Source organism: Carettochelys insculpta, chromosome 2, assembly GCF_033958435.1.
Source record: "Carettochelys insculpta isolate YL-2023 chromosome 2, ASM3395843v1, whole genome shotgun sequence".
NCBI lineage: Eukaryota > Metazoa > Chordata > Testudines > Carettochelyidae > Carettochelys > Carettochelys insculpta.
In genome coordinates this window covers 28,670,518-28,690,076 of record NC_134138.1, presented here as the reverse complement: position 1 = coordinate 28,690,076, position 19,559 = coordinate 28,670,518, and the positions used below count along the sequence as shown (strand labels likewise).

General features: G+C 42.3%; 1 protein-coding gene across 2 annotated transcripts in view; it reads right to left on the bottom strand.

The window, feature by feature from the left end:
- Positions 1–17,708, bottom strand: part of ENPP2 (ectonucleotide pyrophosphatase/phosphodiesterase 2) — a 75,771-nt gene extending 58,063 nt beyond the window's left edge. For both annotated transcript variants that reach the window (XM_074985629.1, XM_074985628.1), the window contains exons 1-9: positions 17,575–17,708; positions 16,693–17,187; positions 16,294–16,396; positions 9,615–9,770; positions 6,826–6,951; positions 4,153–4,213; positions 2,522–2,619; positions 1,311–1,390; positions 220–339 (exon numbers count right to left, since the gene is read on the bottom strand). In XM_074985629.1, the coding sequence (XP_074841730.1) occupies positions 220–339; positions 1,311–1,390; positions 2,522–2,619; positions 4,153–4,213; positions 6,826–6,951; positions 9,615–9,770; positions 16,294–16,396; positions 16,693–16,725 (777 nt within the window). In that variant the 5' untranslated portion in view covers positions 16,726–17,187; positions 17,575–17,708. The remainder of the gene's footprint in view (positions 1–219; positions 340–1,310; positions 1,391–2,521; positions 2,620–4,152; positions 4,214–6,825; positions 6,952–9,614; positions 9,771–16,293; positions 16,397–16,692; positions 17,188–17,574) is intronic.
- Positions 17,709–19,559: the final 1,851 nt, after the last annotated feature.

Genomic DNA, 19,559 nt, shown 5'->3' with positions numbered 1-19,559 from the left:
ATATTTCTATCTAGCTCTTGCTAATAAAGTATGAACTATGTCGCATAATCAATGGCTTTGCTATTCTGAAAAGCCAGAGCCAACTCCAAAGTTACATTAAAATGACAGCTGAGCCAGATGTCAGGAGATTAGGTTTAAATTGTTCACAGATGTATTTTTATTGCTACTATGATTGGCTGTACTCCAAAAGCACAGGAGAAAAGAAAGTCTGAAACTTACTGGTTGACCTCCCCACCATCTGTGATTGAATTTCTCTCGCCCTCGAAGACTGAAGCTGGCATCAAACACGGGGTCATACATTGAATTGCCAACAATTCCATGTGATTCAGGATAGAGTCCCTTTGTGCAGAAGTAGATTAATTAGTGAGCCTTTAATATATGTAAAATACAGTTCAACACAGTTACCCATAAATACCACTTAACTGTCTTCCATTCTTAATCTGGGCATGCCCATAACTGCACCCCAATTAAAGATTTTATTTTACAGTAAAAAAAGTCTTTAGATATTTTTGTTAAAGCAACCTGAGATAAATTAGACACTCAGATCTTGTCTTAAAGCACAGGTACTTTAGCTGTTAGCTACTTTCACGTTTTATCAATGGGTGAAATGCATTTTTCCATTTAGGTATAAAAATAAGTGATACAATTATTGTTAATGTAGTACTTTCAGTACATCTTCATAAAATATTCTGGTGATGGCTAGCAAGCTTTTGATAGCAATAATACAGTCAGCACTTACATTTTATCATGATTTATTTAAGAGATGAGCAAGTATTCTTCCTAGTATAAGAAAGGACCTAAGGAAGGTCAGTTTAAGTGACCTGCATCCACAGCCACACTGGAAATTAATGCCAAAGTTGTTGTTAGCACACAAGAGCTCCTAATTAAGAGCCTCTGAATTCACATCAGGGCTAATCCCAAATACGTCAGCCAGATAATAAGCTGGTATAAAGTTGCCTAGTTTTACTGACTTCATTTCAGTGGGGGAAAAGAAAAAAAAATGCACCATTTATATCAACTGAGGGTCTGGTTTTGTGCCTGTAGCTACAGAACCAGAGTATGAATCACTTTATTACAGGAGTGAACAAGAAAATAGCAGGCTGTAATTTATACTTCCTACTTGATCAATGAATCTCAAAGTACTTTGATGTTTTCCACCCTCCATTTTGGAAAAAATAAAAACTAATAGAAAGAGTGACTGACTATTTTCACCAATTTTTATTTAAAATGTTCCTCTCACACAATTCCCAAATTTGTAATGATGTGCAAGGCCATTAATTATATTCAAGAATTCTCCTTCAAAGACTTACAGTAGCCAAGGTGTACAAGTTAGGGAAGGTTTTTGTAGGATATACAGGTCTCATATAGGGTGAATGCGTTCCACAAGACCCTGAAAGTACAATAGGAAATATAAACATTAACAAACACCAAAAAAAACCATGTCTGAACAGACAAACACAACTCTACTGCTTAAGCACAGACCAACAATGCTAAAACAATATTAAATAGACACACATGGCCTAATATATATGAGAATACTTTCCCCAATACAAAAATATGGAGAAATAATTTTTGATATGGATATAACAGGTAAATTTAAAAGAAAAATGCTTCCATTTTAATTAGTTCTTCAGATCATTTTCATTACAATTTTGTCCACATCAGCAGAAAACTAACCCCAGAAAATTCATGCTAATGGCAGGTGACAAAACACATTATTACTAGGTTTATAGCCATAATTTCAGGGTCGGGGGAAATTTTTACAGGATTTTCCATTAGCTTACAGTAGTACATGTATCAGAGGGGTAGGTGAGTTAGTCTGTATCTTTAAAAACAAGAAGTTCTGTGGCACCTTATATACTAACAGATATTTTGGAGCATAAGCTTTTGTGGGCAACGACCTGCTTCCTCAAATGCAAGACCTGACGAAGTGAGTAGTGCATATGTAACCACTAACAGGTGGACTCAAACCTGAGACCTCTGCAGCTTAGTGCATGAGCCTCTAGAGTTTGAGCTAAAGGCCAGCAGCCTCTCATCTAAGGCTGCAGAAGAGACTCATTCTTTCACTCTTTACGTGGTCTAGTTGCCACTACATGGGATACTGAACCATACCCAGTAAGTGTGGAGGTTACATGTGCAGGTGCCGCTACACATGTTGAAGTCTAGATTAAGTTTGTTTAGCCAGAAGACCCAAAAACAAAATCCTGCACCTGTTCTTGGAGGCTTTCCCTAAAATCAGTGCACTCCTGACATTCTTATGTTATTGTTCTGTACCCTTCCAGCCTGTGTCATTCAGGTCTAGTCAACTGCACACCATTTAAACCAATGGGACTTTTGCCATTGACTTCACTGGGAATAAGAATAGGACCTTAGAATTTTAGGCCTTCGGGCCAGAAAGCCAGCTGTGTTTGGTTCAGCTCTTCTCCCGCACACCGCCTTGTTGGTTTATGGTGCTATATAAACAATGAAAACAATATGAGAACAAGAGCATGGCCTGGTCTAACAAAACAGATTTACTTACTTAGTTTTTCAATGTTGGGCATGACCTTACTCCCTTTCTTCATGTATGATGCTCGGAAACCGTCAACAGAGAAGATGATCAAAGGAGGGCGAACAAAACTGAAAGAAAGGTTATATTAATGTACCAATAGTTGAAAGGAGTATTTCAAAATGTACTTCATGTGCTCATGTAGTTAGACTAATGAGAGTTTAAAATACTATGACAGAAGTCCAGCCTTTTTAGAGCTAGTACATCAGCATAATATTTCAGTAACACACACAAGTCCTAATCAGGATCATAGACCAATTGTACCAATGCTGTAAAGATCGACACGGTCTTTGTCCAGAACAGTTTACAGTCAAAGAAAGTGATGCACAAAAGTTAGATAAGAGATATATGGGCAAATACATATAAATATGCAATTTTTATTATTAAAAAAAAAAAAAAAAGACACTTTACAAGCACAACACTTTCCTGATTTTGGAAAGATCAAGTTTCATGGGATACTTAAGGGCCACATAAAATATGTGAGACATACAATGTGCTCTAACACAGTGAAGAAGAGGAGTACTCACTTTGTTAGTCTTTCACAGAACAAAGAGTCACGTTGCTACTCTTGAGTTGCAAATCCAACCAGGATGACTAAAGAGCCCAAAACTCAATACAGAGGCAGAGAGAGCATCTTCTTCAGAGGTGGGAAACCAATGAGTAAACTCATTCTTAGGTATCTAGAGAGTCTTAAGCACCCAAAGCTCCCATTTAAGTCAATAGGAGCTGTGGATGCATGGTATTTCTGTGAAAGAGTCCCTTATTTAAATACCTAAATTTAGATTTAGGTCTTCAGTCAGCAAGTTACCGAAGCACATGCTTATTTTAAACATGTGAAAAGTCCCAGGGTGCTGGAACAGTGGGCTAGACGACCATGACGCTCCAATTCTTTACTGGCCATAAGGGTGAGCAACAAAAGGAGGGGGTGGTGTCTCAAGGAGAGGGGGGAGGCGGGGTGCAGTGCCATGGTTTGGGTGTCTGTGTCGCCCTCCACTCCTACCCCCCACTATTAGGGACCTTGCATCGCACCTGAAATGGTCCCATTGGATTCGATGAGAATACACACACACAGTTCAAGCTATTCACATGCTTAAATAGCTTGCTGAATCATGACCTAAACCAGTTATGTTTCAGGACCTAATCATAGGTGTTCTGGGTCCCAACTGCCAGCCCCTGCCTTGGCCTCCTTTACCACTCTCCAAACATGCCTCCTGGAGCCACAGTTTACCTCCAGGGGGCAGGGGGTGATATGTGGACAGGGGCAAGGCTAGGGGGCAGGGATACGAGGTAAACAGTTTGGGGACCTCTGCTTTACAGCTCTGCTGGCTTTCAGCACGGCCTCAAACAAATTTGCTTTTAAAATACAGTGTAAGATAGGGACACTTCCAAGTAATGTTTCAAGCAAAATGGCTCAAAGGCCACTCATATCAGGTCTCATACATTGCTTCCTGATGTCAAAGGAAAGACTTCCACTAAATCGGTTCAGGTGCACGCACGCAGTACGTGAGATGGGCAAAATTATCGTGCTTAGGGTCAGCGGCTAAAATTTAGTCAGCTCCTTTAACAAACGTCTTCCGCACAACATCAGAACAAAAGGTACTTACCCAGCTGGGCATTCGGGAGATTTTATCTCTTCGCAGTCATCATCCACCCAGTGAGTCTCTCCTACATGGAATGGAAAGTTATCATTTTGTAGAGTAACTGCTGATACATCTACAGTTTTTACCAGACCACCAGAAAACCACCCATACGCCCTACAGTGGATCATACTGTCCTACTTTGTGAGCAACATGTTTTTCTAGCCTTTGCTCTCCTAGGCATCAGTCTGAATGTGCCGATTACATACAACAAGAGCATCTGAAGTACAAATTACCCTTTGCTTGACTTAAAATTTCCGTAAAGATTTCTCGTTGATGCTATATACAAGTTGTCACATGATTAGACCTTTTGAAAGTATATTGCGCAACCAGCAAGTATAATGCTAACAAAGTGTTAGTTCTGAAACTAACACACCTTTTGGACACTGTGTGGATTACAGCACTGGGTAGCATAATCAATTACTTTCCACTGTGTTTTTTTGCAATTGTTTCACCTGGGAAAACCCTTTGCACTTTACCAGGACAAAAAAGCCTTCAGATCATTAGACACTGCTGCTTGCTTTACAACATTGTGTTACTAAAATCAATTGTACTTCCTCAATTAAAAGAAATAAATAGATCAGGGGAATACAGTTTTGAACAGCAGCAATCCCGATTGACCATGATAAGGGAGAGCAAGAAAATGAGATCTTGACATCAATGTTCCCTGCAGGCGGAGTGCTTGGATGGCCACCCAGGAGAGATTCAGATGTCTCCAACTGATGAGAAGAGCACCCACACCTGCCTACAGCCAGCAGTACATGCTTCTATTGGTGGTTTACATGTGCACATGCTGTGGTGTCCATAAAATTTATTCCTCACATGGCTGGAAAAAAAAATCCGAGGGAACCTTGCTTGACAAGAGGTGTACAGTATCTGAGCGGAACAGGAATTAGATTGTCACATTTAAAAGTAAGTTTGTAACCAATAATATGGAGATGCTGCTCGTCTCTAAAGGTCACTTCTGTAACGATGCCAGGGTCACAGCGATCTTTTGTTACAGGCTGGTTAAATGAGGACTATGTGCATTAAAACAAGGAATAACTACTTTTTCTGTCCTATCTTTCTAAAGAAGGGAACCTCAAAAGGCAGGAACAGGGAGTTACACTTAGCATTTAACCACCACCTGCCAGAGTTTCTTCCAAGTTGGGGAAAATGCAATCTGCTAAAATGTGCTGAAGGATGAATATTTTGTTCTCCTCCTCTCCTGCAGAACTGCAGATGGGGGAGCAGAGTCTGCATTCAGTTAGGCCAACATGTAGCTGGTTCTCCTCCCCTTCTGAACGTGTGTGCGGTCACTTGGAAGAAAGGAAATGGGTAAGAAAGTGAAGATTCTAAAGCAAACCCTTTTCTGAAGGTGAGCAGCAGGGGAGGTTCACAATCAATTGAGACTGACCTCTGGGTAAATCTACTCAATCATGCACAAGCAGAGGTGATGCATGGAGGTGCACAGACCGTCGCATGCACCCCTGGCATGGTGGCAGAGGCCCCCCTACTCACTGGCGGTGCTGCAGCATTCCAGGGGAGGGGCAAACTGCTCCCACACCCACAGGAATCAGCAAAACACTTCCACAGGAAAAGGACGTGGCATGGGCAGAGCAAAGGCAGGAGGGAGTGGGGAGGGTGCAGCACAGGTGGGGCAGGGGCATGTGGCCAGTGCCCCCTCTGGAATTGGCTCCCTCATCACCTCTGTGCAGAAGTGCATTGACACAGAGCCAAAGGACCAGAAGACTTATACATCTACACTACCCAGTAGATTGACCCTCCGGGGTTCAACTTCATGTGCCTAGTGGGGACATGCCAAATTGAACTACCAAGGTCAACAGTCAACCCGTTTTCAACCTCACAGGAGTAAGGGAGATCAATGGGAGAGTTTCTCCCATTAACCTCCCTCAGTGAGGGCGGCCAGATAAGTCTACCATAGCTGTGTCGGTTCCAGCTATGCAATTAACGTAGCTGGAATTGCATATCTACGAATGACTTTAAGAGCTAGTGTAGACCTGGCCTAAGTTAGTTCTAATTAAAGAGAGCATCTAATCGGGAACATGCCTACTCTATGTAGCCATGTGTTCCTATCTCCCTTCCCTTGTCACCCTAGTATTGGTCTGTTGTACCTCTTAGGGAGACCAGATGCCACATTTTTGAAGGTACAGTCACATATTTAAGTCCCTCCTGTAGATGCCCCAATAAGCTGCATAACTTGTTACATCTTATCACTTATCAGTGCTAAGCCCTGGTCATTACTGAGGCCACTAGATACTACTGTATTCTCTGTAATATGGTCGAGCACATCCAAACAAGTTTTCATTTTGCTTTACAACACGCAACAAAGGTGTTTCAGAACCCATCTCAGTGCACAGAATCCTTCCCTCTTGCATTCGGCCTGTCAGAATCACTTACAACTGAAGCAAAGCATTCCCACCCTCTCCAAATCTGAAACACACTGCTTTCACAGCGCTGACAGCACCTGTGCGCCCGGAGCACAAGCAGCTAGACCGGCTCCTCCTCCCTGGCCCCTCCAAAACAGAGAATGGTGTGGAGGAGGGGCACCACTGAGGCTTTTTCACAAAACCACTTGGCATTACCCACAGGGCTGACCTCTATCATTTTAGGCTAGATAAAAGTGACAGAAATATGTACCTTTGCATACAACTTGGTAATTAGTACAGCAGTCTCCTTTGGTCATGCAGTCTTCAGAGCAATGACAGGCATTCTCTTCATTCCTTGCCTCTCCACAGCGATCTTTGGTACATTCCCAGCCTCGAGCTAAAATGTTCACGCGGTAAGTGAGAACATTAAAGATGAAAAAAGAAGATACTTTTGAAAAGGGCCCACAGCACTCAGTTGGACATCCCTTTGGAGTTAGCGCAACAATTCTAGCTGTCTTGGGAAACTTGCAAAGTGTTTTCAATAACTTTGAAATTGACAGGTAGATGATTAGCAGAAGACATGAGCCACAGAGGTGTGCAATGCTTTGAGTGCTTCCCCATTCACAAGCAGGGTGTTTTGTTACTCTCAGATGCTATCATTTAAGCCACTTTCCAAACTTAATTCCAGCCAAAATTATCACTAAAATATTTCAAGGGCTTTCTCTCTCCTTTCCTACTAACCCCAGAATGAGGTAGTTTTAGGAATCCTCTACATTCATTAACAACCAGAAGTCCTGTGGCACCTTATAGACTAATAGATATTTTGGAGCATAAGCTTTCGGGGGGCAAAGACCTGCTCTATTCAGTGACTTATGTAGATGGAGTGATGTAAAAGGGAGCAACCTGGCATGCCAAACTAAGAGCCCCTTTACCAACTGGGTGAGGTTTTGTGCTGCACCCCAAAAAGACACATCTATAAACCTGTTGCCCAGAGCAAGATGGCTTATAAGTGAGCTTGGCATCTTCCAGTCCTAGAGAGAGACCATCCATGTAATTGATAGTACTGAAGGCCTCCTGAGGGCTGCACACATTCCTATACTAGGCCTTGTAAATAGGTTCTCAAGGGGCAAGTTTAGGGCTATCAGTACACTGCCTGTGCAGAAGACAGCAGCATTTCTACCCAGCATGAAAGGGCCTGAATGGGACTGAAGATTGGCACTCCTATTTTGGTGGGATGTATTCCTGGAGGTGTTATCACATTACATAATTGTTTAATCAATCTTTAATTGCTGAAGACCCTAGGTCAGTCCTGGAGGTCTGACAACCCTAGAGCCTGTAAAGCTCATCTGTGGATCCTCTCTCCGTTCCTCCTCATAATTATAGTGAGTTTTTTGCAGGTTGGAATTATGTTTATACACAGGCCCTCAAAGAACAGTTCTGAGAGAGAGGGTATTATTTATCTATCTATACGCTTGTCTACACTACCACCCTCCTTCAAAGGAAGGATGGTAATTAGGGTGTTGGGAGTTTACTAATGAAGTGCTGCAGTGCCTACGCAGCACTTCATTAAGCAAATTCCACCCCACCCTACCCCACCCCCCCATGAGGAGTAAAGTACCAAAGTACCGGTGGGTGAGCCATGCATAGACGCGAGCCGGTACTTCGAAGTTGCTGCAGTGGGGGGTGGAATTTGCTGAATGAAGTGCCGCATATGTAGCGCAGCACTTCATTAGTAAACTCCCAACACCCTACTTATCCTTCCTTCGAAGGAGGGTGGTAGTGTAGACACAGCCTATATGTACTTAATAACTGAGGATATTGTGGGTCTGATCCTCCATGGCACTGAGAATCTTCCAAATTCCATTCTACTGAAAGCACTTGGCACCTTGCAGTCCTAGGATTTGCCCAAGGCCAACATCTACTTCTTGCCTCCACCCCTCCTCAATTTTCCAAGGCCATGCCAACTCATTCTTTCCTGGTCACCAAACAGGTGAGTTATATGGTGACCTACAGAAGTCCGGGTAGATCAGAATGTTCAGACCTGTCTCAGAGCTGTACCAAAGTGTCATTTTCGCATAAGTGACAAGCGATAGGGGGTTGGAAATAATTTGGGCTGGAAATTCCTTATTTTGTTTGACACACTAGTCTTCTCCTTTAGTGACTCAAATAAATGTGATTCTTTAAAAACAAAGTAACAAGAAGGATTTCAAATACAGGAAAACCAGCCCCCTATGTCAACCTAAGCACTCTGTCCATCCAGCTACCTGTTTTTTGGTACACTGAACTGGATACATACACACTATTTTAGGAAAGAAAACACTAGCTTTATGCTCTGCCAGGAGGAAGGGCATTACTAGAGAGGCAGCCTCTCTCAACATTTCCACACTCATGTAACAAATAAAAAAAAAAAAGCCACGAACAGTGCTGTGTTCTCCTCCTCATGTCCAGTTAAATGAACTTGAAGAGTTCCATCAATGGATCATGAGCCCCTTTACATCTGGGAATAGGTCTCTAAATTAAGAGCAACCAGCTCACGCCTTTCCTTGCAATTCACTTCTTTGGAAGGTCCTGCACAACAACATCTATGCACCATTTAAGGTCTAGCAGCATCAGTGAGATTTAACCACCCCATTAGCCTGTGTGGAGTCCTCTGCACAGGCATGATGTATGAGAATGAACATTAATTCCATAAGTATTCACCGTTATTTGGGAGAAGGGAACAATGAACGGTTGCCTAGTTATTTCCTACTCTAAATAGACAAGAAAACTTTAGAAACTCAGCTTGCACAACTGTCAATGTTTTTACATGGGACACTGCAGTAACGCAATTTACTTTTGTAGGTAGGATCTAATGTAAATAGAAGTTCACGATGCTTCCTTGAAACCAAGACAGGCAAAAGAAACCCAAGAATTGGGGAAGATAAATTTATTTGCTTACTGGCCCCTGTAAGGAAGCAAGGATTTCACAGGAGAAAGGTTGAATGTGTTGGAAGACAGGAGTCACTACTCCATAGCTAGATACAAGCAGGGTCTATGCACAGAGGAGCACAGCTATCGTACCTGTCTTCAAACAGAGTTCATCAAAGTCGTAGCAGCAACTGTTGTAGCTCTTGCACAAGTTGTCACAACGGCAGCCCGGAGGCTCAGCCTCTTGAAGTTCAAAACATCTGCCTTTGCAGGACCCAGAAGTACTGATCCAGGGGGAATCTGACAGGACTGTGTGAAATAAGAAACAGTACAACATCTGTTAGGGCCATTAAGGGTTGCTCAAACTAGTGCTATTCTGATTAATGAAATTTCAGCTGCTCTGTTACAAAACAGCAGGGTGAAGGGAAAGGAGAAGGACGACCCTGGGTGCTGGCAGAAGCAAAAGAGTCTAGGCAGCTCAAGAAAAGGTTCCTCTACGCAGGGGGCAGGAGCATCACACTCTGGTAATGCCCTACAAAGAACTGCATCTGGCTTTGAAGCCCACAACAATCAGCAGAAATACACTGAGAAATACTCAGAGGCCCAGTTACCAGAACTTTAAAAACTGCCAAAAGCAGACCACTGCAGTTCAAAACTTCATGACATTTTCATGCTCAGCTTGGCAGTTAGCATGGAATGGAACCACAACTGGTTTACATGACAGTCAGCAGGGTTTTGTTTACTGTACTATAAGGTGCCAAATCAACACCACGATGAAAGGAAACTGTGCTGCTCAACAAAATGGAGTTAGTGGCCAATAACACATGGAATTTTTTTGGGTGGGAGGAAGATGTCTTCTGTGAGCACTATACCATAAATTAATAAAAGACTTTCAACAATAACACTGATTCTGAAACTGTAGACCATTAATCCTAAATTGGCTAATAAAGCAAATATTACACGGCAATTATCCACTAGTTGACGGGAAAGACACCCAGTGGAACAAAAGCTATACTGTCTTCTTAAGAGTATCCCCTTGGCACCAAAACATATTATGGAGACTCTGTTTGTGACTCCTTGGTTAAGGCTGCTTTAGAAAGAGGGTAAAATGGGGCATATATTCAAGTTTTTCTCCCTAAGTCAGCGTTTTCAGCATGAAATTTCACAGTGCCTTTCGAATCTTTTGTTGCATTTTTAAAAAAGGAAGTGTTTGAAGCCAGTTTGAGTTTGAAGTTTATCAGCAGCACAGACTATTTCTTGTTGAAATACCTACATAAAATTGGTAGGGTAAAGTACATAGATCTGATTTCACAGATACTTTTGGAAAAATATTTTGGACTATGGGCCATCTTCTGCTGCTGTTCTACATAGGTAAAAGATTATCCCTCAGCAGAATGGGAGGAGAATAAACTTCCTCCAAACAAAGATCAGCATCCCAATAATTTGCTATGGGAACATGTGGTAGGAAGGATAGAAGGTAATGTGTTAGGTTTCCAATGAGTAAGTTGCTAAAGACACTATAGGAAGGCTACTAAAGCTAGCAGAGTGAAGGTTGTGGGGTATGATAGTGTAAGGTATGTGTACACAGATGGGGCATCAAATAACATGAGCTGTTGTAGTTTTTAGGTCAAGCAGGTAAATGTAATGTGTGTGCAGGATGAATCTCTCTAGTCCGGCATTCTCTGGTCCAGCAACATCTGTGGTCCTACATGATTTTAGTTAGCCCAATGTCCACCTGTCATGAGTGTGGCCCAATTTCCCTTAGCCCCATAAAATTTGTTTATATCCCCCAGTGCCTGCTCTGTATTCTGTGCTGTTATTTAGCTCTAATTTACCTTTAAATGTCTTCTAAGAGCCCAGTAAGCAGTGGCAGTGTTGGTAATGCTGCTAGACAATAAGACTTTCTATGGTTCCAAGGATGCTGGACTAGAGAGGTTCGAGCTGTAGTAACCCGGAATATGCATGTATTTAATACTCTGTGTAAAAGCTAGGGAGTGGCCCTTTGGTTAGGAATTCCATTAGCATTCCCTTGATGAATGCATTTTAAAAATTTCAGTATTTTGGCCATTTAAAATGCCATCAAGATAAAACTTTGTATATATGTCGATCGCACAGATACATGAGTTTTTCCTTCAGTCATTGAAATCAGTCCTCTCGTTCATTTCAGCAGTGGCCAGAACTAAGCAAAATTCTTTGCTCTGCATTCATTTCTTCTTCCTATAACCCTTAGCACAAAACCAGATGAATTTTGAAAAGCTGTAGTTTTACCAGGCGATTACTAATGGAGAGTGACTAACTGCCTCTGGAGTCCTGAAAAAATGAATGCTTTAACTGGTCCTTATTTTTCAGCTTTAAACAACATGGGCACTTCTGATTTGTTCCAATCAAAGCCACAAATGATATATGAAAGCCTTATAATGCCACAAAAGGCATTGATATGCAGAGCATAGCTGATCCCCAGTTAATCATGGTGTCCTATTTTCATCATTTTGTGCCCAATCTGCAGAAGTGCCAGCACCAGCTTCTCTCACTGACGTCAGCAGGGGTTGTGGTGGCTGCCCTGGGCTTATGAAAAAACAATCAGATCCATCTGTTTTAAACCAGAGAATGTATGTCAGCCCAAGTTTCCTATACTGACTGGACTCTAAATCCTCTTTGAATCTGTAAGGCATTTTAAAAAGTGTCATAACTGCACTCATCCTTTATTCCACTATGACAACTACACTTCCAAAGGAAATCAACTTCCAAAATCAAATTTATGTCTACTTTGCACTGAACTGCCTCTCTCTTTCTTACATCTTAAAAGCACACCAAACTTCGGGGAGCACATTTTGGACTGCTGTAAAATTTAACACAAGACTACTTGTTGCAATGAATATTAAAGGGCCTCATTCTCTGAAAAACCCAGTACTCATTTAAGTACTTGGACAACAGACAGCAGAGAGAGATTTTCAGAAATGGTCTGCTGCGACCAATCACATTATTCTCAATGACAACTGCTGGATTCTTCACCTCTTTTGATCTGTTCTTTTATATGCTGTTTGTTTGTTTGTTTTAAGACCTAAATCCCAGCTACGGAAAGTTGCATGTGTGATAATCAAGGATGTTATTTCAGAATGTTTTCTAATACTCCCCTTGCCCTCTTCATTCCAGTCTTTGCATAATGGGAAGAGTACTCCATAAGACTGTTGAAAAACAAACTTCAATGTGTATTTACAAATGAAAATGTGGTGACTCTTACTGCATGTTATATGAGGATTTGTCTGCACTACCAGCTGGATCCACGGGCAATGATCAATCCAGCAGGGAGAGATTTATCATGTTAAGTATAGATGGGATAAATGGACCACCAAGCACTCTTCCATCAACTCTGGTACTCCATCAAAATGAAAAGAGCAAACAGAGTCAACAGGAGAGTGTCAGGTGTCAACTTACCGCAGTGTTAGATATAAGTAGATCAACTTCCTCTATGATATTCATGTAGCTGAAGTTGTGTAACTTACTTCAATGGCCCACAACAGTATAGATAATGCCTAAGCAACCATGTCAGCAGTGTTTGAAGTAGTATCTCAATGACCTAATGTCAACCATATATTATTTGTTAATTAGATCATTCAGCTGTATCTTTTGCATTTTCCATGCATCTGACAACAATGGTATATGCCTTGACTACCCATGCATCAAACTGTAGATTCCAATATAGTTTGCTATAATGCCTGAGTTAAATACCGTGGTTACACTCCTGGGTTCAGTTACTGCAAGACTGCATAACACCAAGAGGACTCCTTTTAACTCCCACAGTCACTGGATATCAAGACTGTTCAATTGCTGCAAATGACCTTGCTTTTGAGGCTGAAGCACAACTTGCAGGTCACACACTCAGCTGTGGTCAGCGTACTGAGGTGTGCAGAATTGTTTGAACAAGAATGGTCAGCTTTGTAGGAGCTGCACTGCTGCTAACTAAGTCGCAGGTTTGAGCTGTCAAATGCTCCTGGACTAAATATGAAATTAGGAACTTTGGCTGAACATTCCTAGATTGGCAGGAGCTTCCAAGCCATCAAGACTAGATCTTGCTCGAGGCAGGACTGTGGTTGCCTTTGAATTTCAGGCATTCTTCCCCTTTAACAACAGAGCTACTTAAATTTCTCTCTCTTTTTTTGGGGGGAGGGGGAACCTCAGTCTTTTCCAGTTAAGCTCAAACTATTGCTCTTCTCCAAGGAGAACTCTGGGTGAAATGGCATACCACTGATTAAGAGAAGAAATCCTTTTGAGGCATGTTGCCTTTTATTAGCTATATAAATGATGCTAGCATTTCCAGGCTGTATATGTTATATCCACCTAGAAGGTTACCATATCAAAGTGATTGGTTTGATTATGTGGTCAAAATGCAGACTATTTGAAATACACAGACTCTTTACAGTAGGACTTCCATACTCAAACATGTTTGCATCATCCCTAGAAAAGGCACTGCATAGGAAGAATCAGACAATGGTCACACATAAATAGCAAGGAAAACTGCTTTTTGAACAGTTTGGAGCAAGTGTCACTGCATATTACTTACACTACATTTATATTATATTTTGCTATGTGCCACTGGTACTGACAAGATTTTAATGCGAAACCATTTAAGTTGAGTCATAATTGTTCTGGCGTAAGTGTAGTACAACTCCATGATTAGTTGTACACCTAAAACACAGATGTGATTAGTATCCAGGCACACGCACAGATCTACTAGGAACCAGATTTTAGCTCTTATCCTACCAATATAGCCATCTCCTTGTACTTAAATAATACAATACCAAGACTACATATTCTGAAGCCACTAAGTCTAGAAGACCTGTATTCTACCTAAACTTAACTGGTCAAGTTAAGAAGTGGGAGCCCCAGTTATCCATCTTCCTTGTTTTGGGGGACTTACATCCTTAAATGTTATTTTAATTCAGCTATTTGTGGTGTACAAAAACTGACATCTAAATGAAATATTTCAAAGTGAACTTTGAAATTATTTTAGATGAATTCATTCGCACTCACTACTACTTTGTCATTAATATGAAACAGAATTAAAGTTCATAGTATGGATTCACAAGGAAGTACTAGAGTGACAAGATACAGAATCAGAGAGTGCTATAGAACACGTACTAATACAAGATACATGAACAACAGTGAATGGACAACTTTTTTTTGAAACTTAATTTTTCCAAAAGCAATGTCAATCCTGTAAGATTATGATGCAGAAATCCAGGTACAGGACAACAATACTTAAGCCAAAAGTTGAAAGAGAATCTGCAGTAATCTTTCAGCTTGGCATTTCATTGTTTTGTGTTTCTAAGAAGGCTACTTCCATATGCAGTTTCCATTAGTATTAATGAAAGTCATATGTGATTGGTAATTTCAAGACATAGACAGGCTCCTTTGATCAGAGCATTTGTTCCCAGTTAAAACAAGATTATTCTTGTGCAGAGTAGTTTTCCCATTTGTTCTATTATCTCAAATTTTACATCCTGATTCCATTATAAATTCACTTTGATCTATTGGAACTAACTCGGTTGGCATAAAACACGAGAGGAAAAACCTCGCTTGTGGTCTCTTATTGCTGTAGTCCAGACAATTGGCTGTCATTGTAGTGCTCAGATCAAAACAAATGACAGTCTGTGGAAACCAAGAAACACAGGACTTGTTATTACTGCTACAGATATACCAGGCATACTACCTTAACAGCTGTGAAGAGACTTGCAAAGAGGAAACTAATAGGACCAATTTATGCTTTAGTAGCAATTAGGAAGTGCTTTCCTTTACCCAGAAAATAATCCAGAAGCAACTTCCTTTTTAGTTACCTAAATAGCGTGACTCAGCCACACTGAGCAGTGCATTCAGTAGACACCAATCTGGGAGAGGCAAGGGAGAACCTAACAAACTCATCACTGAGAACATAGCTTACTCAAGTCACTGTAAACAAGCAATCTCTTTATGGAACCTCTCCAACTATCATTACATTGTAAATGAAACCCTTTCATTTCAGTTATATTAACCAAGTCAAAGTCAATTACCACAAGCTTCCTTTTTCATGCCAAACGAAGGAACTAAGGCATAAGTCAAGACTACTTTTCCCCCCCAAAAAACGATTCCTTTTCCAGTTTATATAATTTTCCACTTGGTACTCGACTGAGGAGACAAAAGCCCTACATTACCCAGCAAAATATAAACAAGCATCTCTACTGTGATATGTTCTCTCTCTTCTCCACCCAGAAGAGAAGGATCTGAAACTAAAGTGCAGCTGCATCATGTAGTTCCCAAGATTAAACACCCGCTGACACCCCTTTGCTCTTCCAGGTAGCTGTCTGCCTGTCTACTGTTCAGAAGTCAGCGTGACTTGCAGATACAAAAATCTAAGCAGCTATTCTCAGTGACTCTAGACTTGAAATGACCCTGACCAAACAAGTACAGCACAAACTGCTTCCTTCCTAAATTGAATGCAAATTATGCACTTGGAGATTACCTGACCAAGTTACATTTATTTTATTCACTAAGTGAACCTACTGGTAGACTTAATGAACAAAAAGTCAGGCACACTATACAATGATCTCTTGCAATATCAGACTAAGTCAACTCCAAAATAAGCCTAATTCTCCATAGTCACATGAACACAGAACAAAAGTTTAAGTAAACAGGTAACCTATAGGTGAGTCCCAAAGGTCAATAGACTCAGGATTGTTAACATATTCTTCACTTTATCACAGAACTGAAAGGAACAGTGAACTATTATTTCATGTTTTCTAACCACAGGATATAACAGCAGGTTAGTGAGATATACAGTTTATGTCATTTACTGTACCTGAAACGGAGCCCTCATCCCAGTCTTCAGATCTTCTAAATCGATTTGCTGTAAATCCTACACAGACATTAACTCCAAAGGCAAAAGCAAATAAGGATATTATCTGAAAAGAGAGCAAAGTGATCAAACTAAGCAAAACAAGAACTCAAATTTCAGAGCATTATGATTAAAAAAGGGGGGGGGGAAGTAACCTCTGTGATTTGAGTTCACAATCACTGCAGCTCCTAGTACTGAAGAGTAAATGAGGGTCATAATTTCAGAGTAATCAAAGCCAGAAAGGGACTGATGAATAAAACATCTGATTTCAAAACTCAAATGTTTCTTTGTGTAAAAACTTTGACAGAAGACACTGGTTACAACTTTGGAAACAAACAAGCGCTTTTAAATTTCCTCCCCTACCTGCTGTAACTGGAAACAGCTTTGCTTAGCCATACTAGAGAGCTCTTGAAAAGCTTTCCCAGTGCGGCTCTTTTCCTTCCTATTGAGTGCAGTGCTCGGCTTGCTCCGGGAGTTGGGGCTATTAGCTACAACTAATCCCACCTGGTGAGGTTGACAGGCTTATTTGATTTGTCCAGGGGCGATTTCATCATGGTTCACTCACAAATCGCAGCTCTGACTGCAAGAAGCTTCAGGCATCACCCCGCTCTCGCCCCCTCCCCCACGAAAAGCGCGCACACACACACGCGCGCTTTTATGTGGTTCTTCCTCTGCCTCGCCAGCGGGTTTCTCATGTTGCCGTGGCTAATACCACTTCGCGTTCATTTATTCTCCTCACAAGCGGAACAGGGCTAAAAGAGAAAGCAAACGGGTTTTCATCTGGCTAGGACCGAGAAACCTCCTGCGTCGGGGGTGAAAACGTCTCTTGCCACCTTGAAAAGTTTGCAAACTTTTTAGCTGTTTAAAAAAAAAAAAAGGTGTTAGGTACGGAGGAAAGAACCCCGCGCACAGTCACTCAGATGGCTCCGGGAAGGAGCCGGACGCGGTTGGACTGATTGGGTAAACTCAGGCTAAACACCGGGCGGAACGGCGGGTAAAGTCCCCCAAAGTTTCTCACGGCAGAATCCCCAACAGTTAAAACAACTTCTGCTCCCTCCCTCCCTTCCTTTCCCGGCCCTTCGCATTGCTGCTCCCCGGGGGCGGAAGCGGGGGTTAACCCCAGGGAGTTAGAAGCTGGCAGTCCAGCCGTTCTGCCTTATTTGCACAACACTCAGCGAAGCGGCTGCACTGGGTTCTGCTTCGCGCCGGTGGTTATGTGGGGATTTGCTAATGCAATTTATGTACCTAGCTAGTTCTCCGCTTCTCCTCCCGGCCTGAAAGCGGCTTTCACTGAGCTGTTTACTGACCCCGCGGCTCAGCGGGCCAGGCTAAAACTTGCTGACTCGAGCTCCCGCAGGGCAGGACCCCAGGCAGACCAGTGTACGCGCATGCCAGGGCGCTTGCCTGAGAAACCGCTCTCCCTCCGGAGCTTCCCTCCCTAGGCGGGGCTGCCACCCTCCCGGGGTGACTAGCCACGCCCTCCCGCCCGGCCGCCGCAGAGCGAGCTCCCAGCTCGACGTTCCTGCGCCGCGCGAGCCCCAGGGGCGAAATCACGTGGAGCAGCAGCAGAGGCTTCTCAATGAAACTGGGATGTGGGGGGGAAGGTGTTCAATTTACTCCGCAGGCAACCAGCGCATGCGCGCTACAGCAGTGGCTCTGCTTGCACTAGGGAGGCTGAGTCTATAGGTCAAGAGCTGACCCGCTATTTGGCCCTGGCCCAGTTGGCTGGGTGTGAGAGTGCCAATAGGTGGTCGGGTTCCATATCACAGTGCATGCACAAGTCCCCTGCTCCACCCAGGTTGGCACTGACCTGCCAATATTTTAACAAAGGGCTCCCTCAAATAAAGCCTGAGATAAAGCCTAGTAACAGAGAGGAAGCAGTACTAGTCTATACGCTATCAAAACAAAAAGCAGTCAAGTAGCACTTTAAAGACTAGCAAAATAGTTTATTAGGTGAACTTTCGTGGGACAGACCCACTTCTGGATATGGTCTGAAGAAGTGGGTCTGTCCCACGAAAGCTCACCTAATAAACTATTTTGCTAGTCTTTAAAGTGCTACTTGACTGCTTTTTGTTGAGATAAAGCCTGTGTGAGTGAAAGCTTAGCCTCCCCTCAGGTGGGGGGACTGATGAACAGATTCATTTTTATTCCTCCCCCTGGATACAAGTTTTTCATAAACCAATTGGGAGGCATGGCTGCCTGGCAAAGAAATGGGTGTGAAGCTGCACTGGGGTAGAAATGTTTCTATTTTGTTCCTGAAAACGCGTACTAAGGGACTGATATACCAAGGCAGGGTGTTCTGTTTATGTCAATGGAAATCAGAGTGTGGAGGGGCATCCTAGAAACTTTGGTAAAGTGTCCTTTTAAAAAAAGCACTACCGTTTGATGCAACCTGTGGTACATGCGCTCTTTGGGAGTGTTTTCTAAGCAACACAGATAAAAAGCATCTCTGGTTGGTGTGACTTCACAATTTACTGAGAGGGTGAGCTAAATTGGGACACTAGAACTAGGTTTACCATACTGACTTTTCAAAAAAAGAGGACACCCTGTATCTGTATCAGTACCTTCCGACAAACTATATGTTGACATTGAGGCTGTGTCTACACTGGTACAAATCTTCAAAATAGCCATGCTAATGGCCATTTGAAGATTACTAATGAGGCACTGAATTGAATATTCAGCGCCTCATTAGCATTAGCACGCTTCCGACTGAGGCGCTTTGAAAGCACCGCTTTCGAATGCCCACAGCTCAGCGCAGCTACACGGTGGTCCTTTTCGAAGGACCCCACACATTTTGAAATCCCCTTATTCCTCTCAGCTGAAGGGAATAAGGAGATTTCGAAATGTGTGGGGTCCTTCAAAAAGGACCCGCGTGTAGCCACACCAAGCCGCAGGCATTTGAAAGGGGCACTTTCGAAGCTCCGTGGCTAGAAGCATGCTAATGCTAATGAGCCACTGAATATTCAGTTCCGTGTCTCATTAGTAATCTTTGAAATGGCCATTAGCATGGCTATTTCGAAGATTTGTACCAGTGTAGACATGGCCGGAGAGTTGGTAGATACTGATACAGATACAGTCCCTCTCCGGTGTCCTCTTTATATGGTAACCCTAACTCACTCGCATGTAGCAATATTATTTTAACAAGAAGTTCCTCAGCACATCTGAACACCAGTGGCTCTCTCGCGTATTCATTTTAAATTTGTTGATAGCAGCACATAGTTCCCAATAGG